Source organism: Ammospiza nelsoni, chromosome 1, assembly GCF_027579445.1.
Source record: "Ammospiza nelsoni isolate bAmmNel1 chromosome 1, bAmmNel1.pri, whole genome shotgun sequence".
Classification (NCBI taxonomy): domain Eukaryota; kingdom Metazoa; phylum Chordata; class Aves; order Passeriformes; family Passerellidae; genus Ammospiza; species Ammospiza nelsoni.
In genome coordinates, this window is record NC_080633.1 from 136,841,806 (window position 1) to 136,854,287 (window position 12,482).

The 12,482-nt window shown below is 37.8% G+C and overlaps 1 protein-coding gene across 4 annotated transcripts in view; it reads left to right on the forward strand.

Moving 5' to 3' along the window:
* TAF2 (TATA-box binding protein associated factor 2) overlaps positions 1–10,875 on the forward strand; it is a 59,980-nt gene extending 49,105 nt beyond the window's left edge. For all 4 annotated transcript variants that reach the window (XM_059476077.1, XM_059476099.1, XM_059476109.1 and 1 more), the window contains one exon: positions 9,263–10,875. In XM_059476077.1, coding sequence (XP_059332060.1) covers positions 9,263–9,528 — 266 coding nt within the window. In that variant the 3' untranslated portion in view covers positions 9,529–10,875. The remainder of the gene's footprint in view (positions 1–9,262) is intronic.
* Positions 10,876–12,482: the final 1,607 nt, after the last annotated feature.

Sequence of the window (12,482 nt, forward strand, 5' to 3'; positions counted from 1 at the left end):
TGTAGCTAAAAAAATTGCTGGTTTGTCTCATTTTCTCAAAATGTTTTAACCATGTGTCTGAAGTTCAGTTCCAGAATGTGCCAGTGGAGCAAAGCTGAGGTCATGTGACAATGTACTAATCATTTTGAGGGATCTTCCATAGAGATTCAGAACAAGATTTTAAGGTTGCAGTACTGTATTGTGTAAAAGTGAAGTTTTTGTGTTTAGATTTCAGAGTAATTACCCTCTTGGTTGTTTTTCTGTTTTTATCCAGTGACTGCCCAGTGTAAAACAGAAACAGACCTTAGCAGCAGGATCTGGAATGTTGGTTCCATCTTGAGTTGCCCTAGGTCCTGAGCTATGCTGGCAGGTGACCTTACCTGCTTTCCCTGTGACCAGGCAGTTTAGTGGCCCCATTTAAGAGAAGGGCTGGTGGGAGCTGCTGCCCTGAGGATCCTGCTGAGGTTGGTGCCTTGGTGCCAGTGGTGCAGAAGCTGGAGGCTCGTATCCCGTTATGAGCCTTGGACATAACGTTTTTCCTTCCTTGGCAGATGTTCTAGCCACTAAGGGAGTTTATTTCTTTCTTTTGATTTTTATTTTTTTAATAAAATGTTACTCCTGTCACTTCTCAGCTAAGAAATTAAGGTCATATGGGGACATTAAAACACAGGGAGGTCTAGTTTCTGGATTCCAGATGGCCTTCAGTTAATGACATGTGCCTACAGCCAACTCCACCAGGACAGCTTTGCTGTTAGGTATCTAGAGTAGCAAAACCCACGGCTTTTTTACTAACTTCAACAGGGTAAAGGGGCAGGTTGCATATAGGTTACTCTCATGAACTTAGGAGCCTATATCTGCAAAGCTTTAGTTTAAACTTCTCAGAGCTGCTTTGAGTTTGTTCTCAATGTTATCAACCATCACATTTTCTGTTGTGGCACAGAATAAAGCATCCAGGGCATGCAAGTGCAAAGCTGATCTGCTGAGGATTAGTATCTATAACTCTTACATGATATTTTGGAACAAATTTTTCACTAGATTTACACACTCTATGGAATATAAAGTCATAAACAAAAGTCTGCCAAATCCATCACAAATGGGACTTAGGGGACCCTCTGTGCGCCAGCTCTGTGCTCCGGGACTGTTGTGGGTTGAGTTTGTGCTGGGGGTCAGGAAGGGTAAAGTCTGACTAAGAGTGGAGCAGTGGCCACTTAACTGGTGCTTTTATAGACCCCCAGCAGACACAAGCTGCTTCAAGTCTCACTTGTGTCCTGAATGACCTTCTCACCTCTGTTGTTTACACATTCAGCACGCTCGGATGCATTTTCTTTCATAGGTAATAATGAGACAAATGCCAGGTTTTGCACCAGAATTCATTTTAAATAGTAAGCCTTTGAAAAACATTGTTTTGAAACACTTCAGATTATTTTATTCTTTTTATTTTTGTTTGTGTGGTTAGAAACAGTTCCACGTCACATATTTTTTGTTTCTAAAATTTCACCTCTTTCTTATTCATGGCATTTTTCTTAGAAGCAGAGATATATGCTTTACAGACTGAGTATATAAAGCTAGTTCAATCTTTAGGAAATGGTATACTGCTGAGAAGAAACAGATGGGGAAGAATAAAAGCATACATAAATAAAATTGTTCACACATAGCAGTGTTCTGTTTTACAAAGGAATCCCAGGGCCTGTGAGGTTTTACAGCAGTGATGGAGGATGGGTGCATTTCAGGGAGTGATTATTGTGAAGCAGTTTGACAGGAGGCTCTGAAATGGTCTCAGTGTCTTGTTAGTAAATCTGCCTCAGTTCTGACTCCTTGGAAGGAGTGAGCTCTTAGTCTGCCCACAGTGCTCCTCCCCCAGCTGTGGGCTCTGTCCCCACGTGTCACATGAGGTGTTAGGTCATCAGCTGAGCACAGCATGTGAAAAGCAGCTGCCAGGAGGAAGTTCACGTTGGGTCCTGTAGTATCTGTATTTTTTGCTGGATTGTTGTGTTATTGTTTTTTTTCCATTTCCCAGACCACCCCAAATGATCATTTGGATTTGGTCAAGTTGATGTAACCCCCCTAACAGGAAAATATTTTCCTTTAAAAGTCGGGGTTTCCTTTAAAAGTGGGGGAGTGAGGGTGAGAATGTTTTTGCATGGTTCTGCCCATGGATGTGGAAAGTTAAGGCTGAGACAATAACAAAAAGTTTTCTAATACAACACGTGCTGGATTACAGGTTTCAGTGTTATAATTACAACACCTGTCCCAGTTCATACAGAAAATAATTGGTTTAAATCCTACTAAAGCATCCTAACTATGATAGTAAAACTGTGGACTCTGGCAGTTATAGGGGAATCTAATAATTTTATCAAGAAACTATTAAAACAAACAAACAAAACAGTTGTGAATTGTTTAAAGAATGCTGTTGTGATGATTACTCATCTGCCCTTAGGGCTGGAAACTTGGTAGCCTCCTTTGAACCTCCAAGGCTCTGCAAGGTTACATTTCTAATGTGAGAACAGATTTTATTTGCTATTAATCATCAAGAATATTAGGAACACTCCCTTCACTTAAATCTTAAGATAAAAGACTTTCAAGATGAGATTTTCTGTAAGCAACAGATTTGATCTCTCAGGCTGCAAGGTGACTTGTCTTGCTTTGTTGACTTCAGTGAAATCAGATAAAGGTACACTTCTTTAATATTTCACTCATCTGAAAGTACAGTATGTCAGAAGTAACCTTTAAAAGGTTCTGCTGTATCTGTCAGTGGTTATTGATTGGCCTGGTCTTTTCTGCTTCCAAAATAAATGCCTGGCTGTAGGCTGGAAATGAACTTTTTCCGACTAGTTTTGATGGTTTGAAAGTTGATAAAAAGCAGCATCCAATTCTCTCTTTATTTCTGCAAAGGAAAGAAAAATAAGATACAGTGATGTTGTCTTAGTGCACTGGCATTCTTTTTCTGATGACATTCAGGGGCAGTGAGCTTTGAGGACATCCTGAGCATTCAGACTCAGATCAAACAGATTCCTTGGCCATTCTGTTAAATCTTTTGCAGTTTTCTGGGATAGTCAAATTGGAAATTGGTGCTGCTGACTTTGTGGTTGCTCTGTTTACTGTGTAGATGAAACTTTGGAGGTCTAGACCACAGTCATAATGTTGATCAGATTGTGGTCTTGTTTATCACAGTTACTGCACTTTCAGGCAATTATAGTTTATCTGGATTGACTTTTTTCTGAAACATTTTGAAACTGGACATACTGCATATGCTGCAGTAAAGTGTAAACTACTGTAGTTATTATGTTTAAACAGTACTTTTACAGCAGCAGATCCAAGCCTGGGGTGCAAATCACTGCACCTGGAGTTTGGATGCAGGAGTAAATAGGAATTCAGTCCAAGCTGTGTGAGAAGCCCAGTCCTCTGCAGTTAGGTGAGAGTGCACCAGTACCTCAAAGTCCACCCTTTAGTGGCTCTCTGCCAAAAAGTGCTCTGAAAACATCAGCACACAGACAAATACATAAATGAACACTTCTTGAATTTGAGGGCACCACTGACAATGATGGCTTTTTGCTTTACATTCTAAGGAGGTAAATGTTGTTACAACTGTTCTGATAGAATACCTTTTCGTAACATATAGTATTAATACAGTATCTGTTACACTTTATTACTCAAGATATAACTGTTTCCAAAGTGGTAGCTCATAGGCTTTGAGGTTTTAGATAAATTTGTCTCACTAAAGTAGTATGTGGTTAATAGTACACTTCACAAGGAATGGTGTTTTCCAGTGATTTACTCTAAAAAAAAGCAGCTTTAATAGAAACAAACCCTACAGATAGTGACAACAGAAATGAGAATTGCATCAGTATGTGGCTGCAGTGTGGCAACTCCATGATTTAATAAAAAAAAAAAATACTGTAGCTATGTCTCTGAGAAAACAACTAATCACTCTCAAATCTAGTGGATGAGTAAGGCTAGCAAGTTTTCAAGTGAACTACCTGAAACTGATAGAGGAACACAAAGTATTCTGAATTGGCTTCCTGATTTAGATGTTCTTTCTTTCAAAAACAGGGATTTCACTAGAAAGTTCCAGAATACTAAAATAAATATAGTAAAAGTAACACCTCATTTAAGATATTATTTTAGTCTAAGGCAATATAGTTGTTAAATGAAAGTCAGATGAGAAAAGCAAACTTTTTACCAGTAAAAACTGCATTTTAGTTAAAACACCAACTTGTCTATACAATACTTGAGTTTTACCTGTGGTATAGGTATAAGAAATTGTCTATCTGGTTTTAAATCCCACTAAAAAATTGAAGTCAAATTAATCTGTAAATTTTAACTAGTTAAAATGTTTATGTTGGTTCCAAATTAACTGATTTGTTTACCATATCTTCAGAAAACCTTTTGGCTGGTTTTGTTTTTTTAACTAGACCTTTGTTTTTCACCCTCAAACTTTAATTTTTGTCCCATGGACCTTAAAAGAGCACTTTTCTAGAGAGAAAATTGATAACCCTTTTCAGAGATGTATAATTTGAAAATTCTGGTGCTTTAGACTAATTACAGGACATGGCATTCTGGAAACCTGAAATCATTTATGCTTGGTAACTTTTTCTATGTACTTTGTTGGTGGTTCAACAGATGCATAAACACAGCATTAAATTAAAAAATAGTGTGTCTTGGATGTTTCCAGAGTAACACTAAAAAGAAAAGAAGAAATAAGGAAAAACAGGGTCATTTTGAAACTGTTTTTATGGTATTTTCCATTTTCTGAATGTTTTCTCTTTAGAGAAAATGCTAGTCAGAGATGCACGTCAGCTGCTCTGCAAAGAGAGTGCATTACCTTTCTCATTGGTCAGCTTTCTTTGGCTTCTGAGGGAGACACATGAAGTGTTTCTGCACTTGTATCAACCTCCCCCTCTTCCCAGAGCCTGTCCTTGTCAGGTGCTGCAGCACCAGCCTGTCCTCAGGACCAAGGGCTTCAGACTTTGCTGTGATTTGTGAACTTGTCTTCTCCCTCTCTGATGTTTCAGTAAATTAGGGTGCAAATGGGATTTCAAACAAGTGTCAATTTGTAAAAATCCTGTATCAGCCAGCTGTTTTACGTTTATTGGCCATGCAAAGAAACAGAGGCTGTAAGTTTGTGGCATCCCACTCTCTTCACACAAAATCAGAAGCATAGGAGGGACCATATGAAACATCTCACAGAAGCCTTTTGGCATGTTAAAGTCTCAAGTTACAGGTTTTCATACTGTAAAAGTTCAAAAACAAAATATGGGAAAAATAGGTGAAACACTCTACCCAACAGTATAGTTCAATGCTAATGCACCAATGAGCACTAAAACTTAAGTGAACAGGGTGTTAGAATTATCTGACACCAATTTGTATTATGACAGCAAATGTTACTTTAATGCTTATCAGGATCCAAATCCCTTTAATTTACAGCATCTGTGTTTTCATATTTTATTCTCTCTCACAACATCTACAGCATTTGTATTTGTCCCTGAGGCAAATGGTACACAAATATTCTGATCTTTCCCCCATAGGATCATAATCTTGTCTAATTTTAAGCACCTACCCAGCTAGCTGGAACACCACAAACCCAACAATTACATTGGCCTCTCCACATCCTAAACAGGAGGAGATCCATGTGGACAGACACATGTATGTGCATTTTCTTCCAAGGAATGCTACTAACCACTTCAGAAGGAGCTCCTGGGCTCGCCCTCCACTCCACTTATTTTGTGTTTGTGTGTTTGTGAAACCCGGGTTTCAGTCATGCTCTCTGTGCCAGGAAGAAGTGGGTTCCCTGCAGGAAGAGGGAGTGCTCTGTGCCTCTTTGCTGTTCTTCCCCTGTTGATAAAAGGATGATTATACTTCCCTGTGAGGCAATTTCTATTTAGTCTTATTTTCCTTAACTACACTTGTCATGTTCCTGGCATAGGCTTTAAGTAGGAAGAAAAAAGGTTCTGTAGATTCAACACTGAATTTTATGCATGGAGATCTGTAACATTTTTGATAGAGCTTTTATAGGTCTGTCCATTTTGGCACACAACTGAGTTTAGTAGTTTGTGACCAGTCCTTTGGAGCCATCATCCAGGATCGATATATTTGATTCTTGGTTTCAAAGCACTCTTTAACAGTAGGAGGAAATTTTCTGGATAGCTTTTATTTTTGCATTTAAAAACCCAAGAGACTAGTGTCACAATTGTGGCTCTCTGAAGAAATGGTGTGTGTACTCCTGTTGCTGGCTCAGTAGAAGCAGATTTTTGTAATGTCATTCTTTCATTTCTTACTGATGTCTTTTCCATATTACCAATGTTTACTGCCTCCCTTAGTGTCAGTAGCCCTTGAGTTGCAGTTGGATCTCATTTCTCCCTTTCCTGAAGATCATCTTGCCTCTCTAGGTGGTCACCACCACCCTTTGGTCCTGATAGTTTCAACTACTGTTGCATTTGCTCCCTCACTTACCCCAGTCACTGGTGTTAAAATGCTTTAACAAACAGATTTCTTGAATAACACACCTAAAATAAGTAATGAGGTGATAATACAGTGTTGCCTTAGCAGAGCTGGAAGTTAGTAAACTGCGGGAAATTAGCACAAGTGGCAGGTCATGTAACAGAGTCAGGAAAGTCTGTTTGGTTGCATCCTCCATCTTCACTTGACACTACTGCTACATCATCCCTGCAGACTTTAACCAGTGTTTTTATACCAGTTCTGGTTAAAGTTTTTTAAGTTCAGAGGCTTAGCTTCAGTTTGAGGTTGTTACAACTGTAGTGTCTAGACTTACAGGTTTAGTTTCCATACAAAAATAACTCCACAATTCAGAATTAATGGTGCTTAGAAGTTTTAAGAGTTTGTGTCATGTTGTGTGGGTTTTTTCTTCTATTTGAAGTTGGTTTGATTTTGCCATGTGTATATTAATGTATCATGTGCCTGTAGCTTGAGAACATATGAGAATGTCTTCAGGACTTTAGGTCATCTTTTGTACATTTTCCATACAACCAACCAGTGGTCTTCAGGCTTTTTGCCAAGACCTTTATTTCTGTGTTTCTGGGAGCTCTGTTTGTGTCACTGCCACAGTTCACCTGTAACTACTGCAGCTTATTTTAACAGTATCAAATACTGCCTGCTTTGGCTTTCTGAGATACAACCTCCACCCTTTCCTTTTCTAATGCCCTGAGCCAGATATACTCCTTTTTTCACCATTGTGTCATCTGTTTAATGGCTGGTTTTGTATTCTTGCAGCTGCTAAATAAAGTTGTCTAAACAGTGGATGTTTAGAGGAAGAAGCCCAGGTTATGGGGATAGATTTAGATATGGGAGGAATTCCTTTTAAAAATAGAATTGGAAATAGTTACATAGTAAAGCAGTCTTGTACCTTTTTGCATCAAATGCAGTATACTTGCACACTTGTCTTCATTGTTGAGAATAGCACCAGACAATGTAAAAAAAATGGTAGTAGAAATGCATTAAAGTCAGCAAGTGGAAATTGAAATTGGTGTGCATCTCCTCTACCTGCCATAAGATACATAAAAAAGTAAAGTTGTGAGTTCCAACAATAAATTTTTGCATTGGTAACATGAGCTTACTGCTGCTTAGGTCTGATTAAATAAAATTTAAAGCCTTTAAAATAGCTTTATATTAGAGATATATATTTCAAGTTTATGCAAAACTATTGTACTTCAAACTAACCTCCTTCATAACCTCAACAGAATTTTATATTGCACCATATTCCTCTCTTCTGGTTAAGACCAAACATATTTCTAGAAAGACATCATTTTGCTGCTTAAGACTTCAAGCAATAGAAATTCCACCATGTCCTGTAGTAGGTTATTAACTATCCTCACTGAAAAAAAAAGAAAAATTCTGTTTCTATTCTGACTTCTAAACACTTCATATAGATGTAGATTTTGTTTTTCCCAGACATATTTATAAACAAACAAAATCCAGAACAGCTGTGCATATATGTATGCACATATATAGGAAAATCTAGAGTTTTTTCATATATATATGCAGGATTGAATCAGTCTTCAGTCTTTCAGGTGAGGATAGAAAGATTGCATGGAAATTGTTCTCAATACTTGCTTGTCATAGTACAAGGAGCTGTCTCTTTAGACTTCCAGGAATCATTACCATAGACAAATCATTCTTGCCTTTAGAGTTACACAACCAACCAACAAAAAGATGTACTGGGAAATAAATGTGTTTTCAAATATACAGAAAAAGATAACTGCACAGAAACATCAAATAACATCATTTCTTGTTATTTAATTGGGATATTTTCACCAAAAACTGGATGGGAGAAAGCCCCATATTTAAAGTAGTAATGAAGAAACTCTGTTGTAAGTAATACTTAAAGGATTAGTTGCCTTCAAAAGTCTGCTGGTGCTTTTCTACATTTATGGAGTTGTTAAAGCATCCTTGCAATGTGAGTGATTTGATTCAATTTCTGACTAAAGGAATCAGTATTCCTACCTTCCAAGTGTTTCCACTCTTCAACAAAGGTATCCTTAGAGTAATGCCCTGTAATCTCTACTATTGGAGCTATTGCAGGCTGTCTGAAATAATGAAATATTAAATTAGCCAGAGAGAGAATGAAAAAGTCATTCCTGAATTGAGATGTCATGGATCATATCTCCTTCCTCAGGTTCAGATACCAGGCTTGCTCAGTAAATAGCTAGTTCTAGTCTACTTGTGAAATATATAGTGATAAAGATGGTATCGTTATCTTTATTGGGATTTGGTTGTGTTCAAGAAAAAAACCCTTGCATGATCTTTGAAATAAGCTAAATTGGTTGCAAGAGGCAATTTTTAGAAAAATCAATTTAGTTTTCCACTATCAAAAGGTTTGTGTGTTCTTGCAGGGAGCTTTACCTCCCAACTAAAAAGAGTTCACATCCCAAAAATGCACTTTATTATGCCAGTCTTAGCACTTTATATGAGAATTTTCACAAGCAATTATATTCGCATCATTCAGTGGCCTTCCTACTCTATTTAGAAGTGAATTTCAGGAAGCTAGTATGACTTAAAGTTTCTTAGAGCTCTTTACAGTTCCCAGTTGTCTGGGACACTTTTATGCTATTGAGGAAATAAGGATCATCTCTAAAAATTGTCATAGTGTGAGAACTTGAATGGACTGTTCTGAACCTTCTCTGAAGCTAAATGGTACAAACATTGTAACAGATTCCATGATTTTATGTTTAAATGATAATGTAGGTTTTATCTAATGTTTCAGAATTCCTTATGTTTGGAAACAATGCAGGTTAAACATTTGCTAATCCCACTGAATCCATTCTTTCAGGTAAGGAACAATCTTCAGGGGAGATAAACATGCACCCTGTCTCAGCAGCTCCACTCTCTGTGTTCAGCAAAGAGTCCAACTCCTCAAAACACAGCGACCACCATCACCATCACCACCATGAGCACAAGAAAAAGAAGAAGAAACACAAGCATAAGCATAAACATAAACATAAACATGATACTAAAGAAAAGGAAAAGGATCCTTTTGTTTTCTCTAACAGTCCAGCCAGTGCACGATCAATCCGTTCCCCATCACTTTCAGACTGATACCGATGGCTTCTCTGAAGTTCAACTTGAAATACTCTTGGAGTGGTTAGAAGGATGTACATAACTATAGCTTCTATCTTTTTCTATGGAACTAAGAACATGTGAATTGTCTTAGCAATTCAGAAGAACCTTTGAAGCCTTCTTTTTGCATGTGTGGTTGTTGAAATCTGATTCAAAAATATGGTTTATGATTCTGACTCATTTTGTATTTCACTGTTCTCCACACCTCCCACTCTTTTTTCCATTTTAAACAAAGAAAACAGCCCTTTATGTAAGGGCCCCATGTCCACTGGCAACCCCCTGCACATCACGCTTACCATGTATTGCCAGAATCAATTATGGTTTAATCCTTTGAAGAATGTTAGAAGCAGAGTATGTTTTGAGCAGAAGCCAATTGCCAAGCCTTTGGTGACAGCCTGTTTCCAGAGCAGTATTGTATAACTAAGTGTAGGTCTCCTCAAAAGACAGGGATTTTCTTTAGTCTTCAGCTGACCTGTTTCTTGCTTTAACCATTGCAACGTAATGTCAGCCTTCTAAAAGAACAACAGTATGTAGAACATTTGCATTTGCCTGATACTAAAACTCATGAAAAATTTCAGGCTGCTTTTAAGCTGGTGGTATTTATTATGGATATGAGCCTTTTAATATGATTAAATTCTGCAATTGTTTTTGGAATTTTAGCAAAATGCATAATGCATGTTTTGTCCTGTAATTAGGCTTTTAAAAATCCAATAAAGTTTGCGAATTATTTTGACAGAGGCAGGATTTTTTCTTTAAGCTTACATTGGAATATGTTTTTGAAAGATGCTTGCTAAAATTTTAAAAATTCTGAAAAGTTTAAAAATTAAAATACTGAAAAATACATATTTCTTCCTCCTGACGGGTGGTTTGTTCGAAAGCAAGATGAGCTCAGGAATCCACAGGAGAAATACGTCAGATTTAACTAGGTCTGGGAATTGAAATGATGGATGCATTTAAATTTCTTTAGCTGTGTTTTATGCAGTGTACTGTTTACACCTAGGAAGTGTTTTATTTAAAAATTTTAAAATAGTTTTAATAATAGAGATAAATAATCTCTGCTACTTTTTATCTCTTCTCTTTATATGTGTAGAGGCAGTGTTTTTATTTCCATGTACTGGTTAGCTTCTGTTGCCCAGAGTTCACATAGCATTCTATAAGACGATTGTATTTGGGTTAAATATTTTTTTTTTATCAATTTTCACAAATTTTCATGAGAGACTGATTCTCCTTCTTAGAGAAAGAGAGAAAGTTCAAGAGGGACCTAATAAGACTTTTTTAAGCCATATTCTGTTTCATGAAAGTTAATAAATACTTTTGTATTCTATACCTGCTGGTGAATCCTGTAGTTCTTGGAATAAAAAGTTACCGGTAGGCTAGAAAGATGATAGGCTCAGGTACTTTGTAATATGCACATACTTACTTTGTTATTCAAACACCACATCCTTTTAATAGTGCACAGATAGTTGTGCTAATCATTGCCCTTGGAACCCATTTGGGCTGGATTCAGACACAACAGGCCTGGGCAGCCCTGCAGCCTCTCCTGATTTGCTTTGCCAGGTCAGGGAAAGCCCTCCTGGGTTTCCTTTTAGCAGTAACTGCGAGCTCCTGGAGCTTGGGTGAGCTAAAGGTGCAAGAGGAACACCTAAGCATGGGTTGGATGACGTGCTGGGTGTGTTTTGGGTACTCACCATGTGCACAGCTCAGCTCAGCTCAGCACTCCTTGTGAGACAGCGAGTCATAGCTCAATGGAAATATTCTGAGGTGTTTTTCCCTTGGCTAAGCAGTGATGTAACAGTGCCAGGGCTGTTTGTGGGAGACCTGGGCTAATAAGCAATGAAAGTTGGCATTGTTTGGGAGATTGAAGGCAGATGCATTTATGTTTTAAAAATGAGGTCATGGATAATTTATATTGGTGTAGTTTCTACTTTCAGAGATGTGGATTTACACTCTTAGGCTGAGAGGAAAAGTATTGTTCAGTGATACAGGCACAGAACTGAGGCAGAGCTGTAGCACAGGAATTCTGCCATCAGAGGTTTTGCTGTATGACTAATTGAACTATTAAATACATGCTGAGACAATATGGTGAAGATACTGCCAACAGAAAATTGGAAGGTAAGGGAGGGAGGGGGAGAATCTAAAAAAACTTTTTCTAATGCAGTTTCTGAGGTTACATCATGTTCCTGGTTCAGAATATCCATTAGTGTATTTGATGGAATACAAAGTTTGAGGTCTCCAGGTGGTGCAACATGGACAGGCTGTGTTCACAAACTGGTAAGTGTGCTCAGAAATCAGAATAATTTGGCAGATTGCACAGGTGATTCAAAGAAAGCAAACTGGAATTCAGAAGGAATGAATGTGAAATACTGAACTCCAGGGAAAAGGAAGTGTATGAAAGCAAGCCATTCTCCCCATCTAGTATGCTGCAGTGAAAAAAAGCATCTGCTTGCACAGAGGTGAGCAGTTTGATACTATGGCAAAAGTAGAAGTTACTTAAGGATTAACAGGAATTTTTCAATATAAGATCTGAAAGTAATTGTTCTATTGAGTGCCAGTGATTTGGGGCAAAATATTTTAAGAAGTGGGCATATGGAAACAAGATTGCATATAAGAAAATATATAAACAAAACTGAGTATTCCTGTCTAGAATAAATTAGGTCTGAGGGAGGAACTCGCCCTTCACGTACCTAAAATATTGCTACAACAAAAAGTGTTTTTCAGTTGTTATATTTCCCTTGGGATGGGAGGTATTACCTTTATTCACAAGAAAAAATATTTTTGTTGAATATTAAGATAAAAAGCATTCCAGCAGGCACCCAATGATGAGGTGAAAACTCATTTCTTGTAGGCTTTAAAGCAGCAGATTGGCAAACGTTTGGAGGCGATGTTTATGGGATGCTGCACCCTGCTGTAGTGCAGGGACCTCACTGCTATGG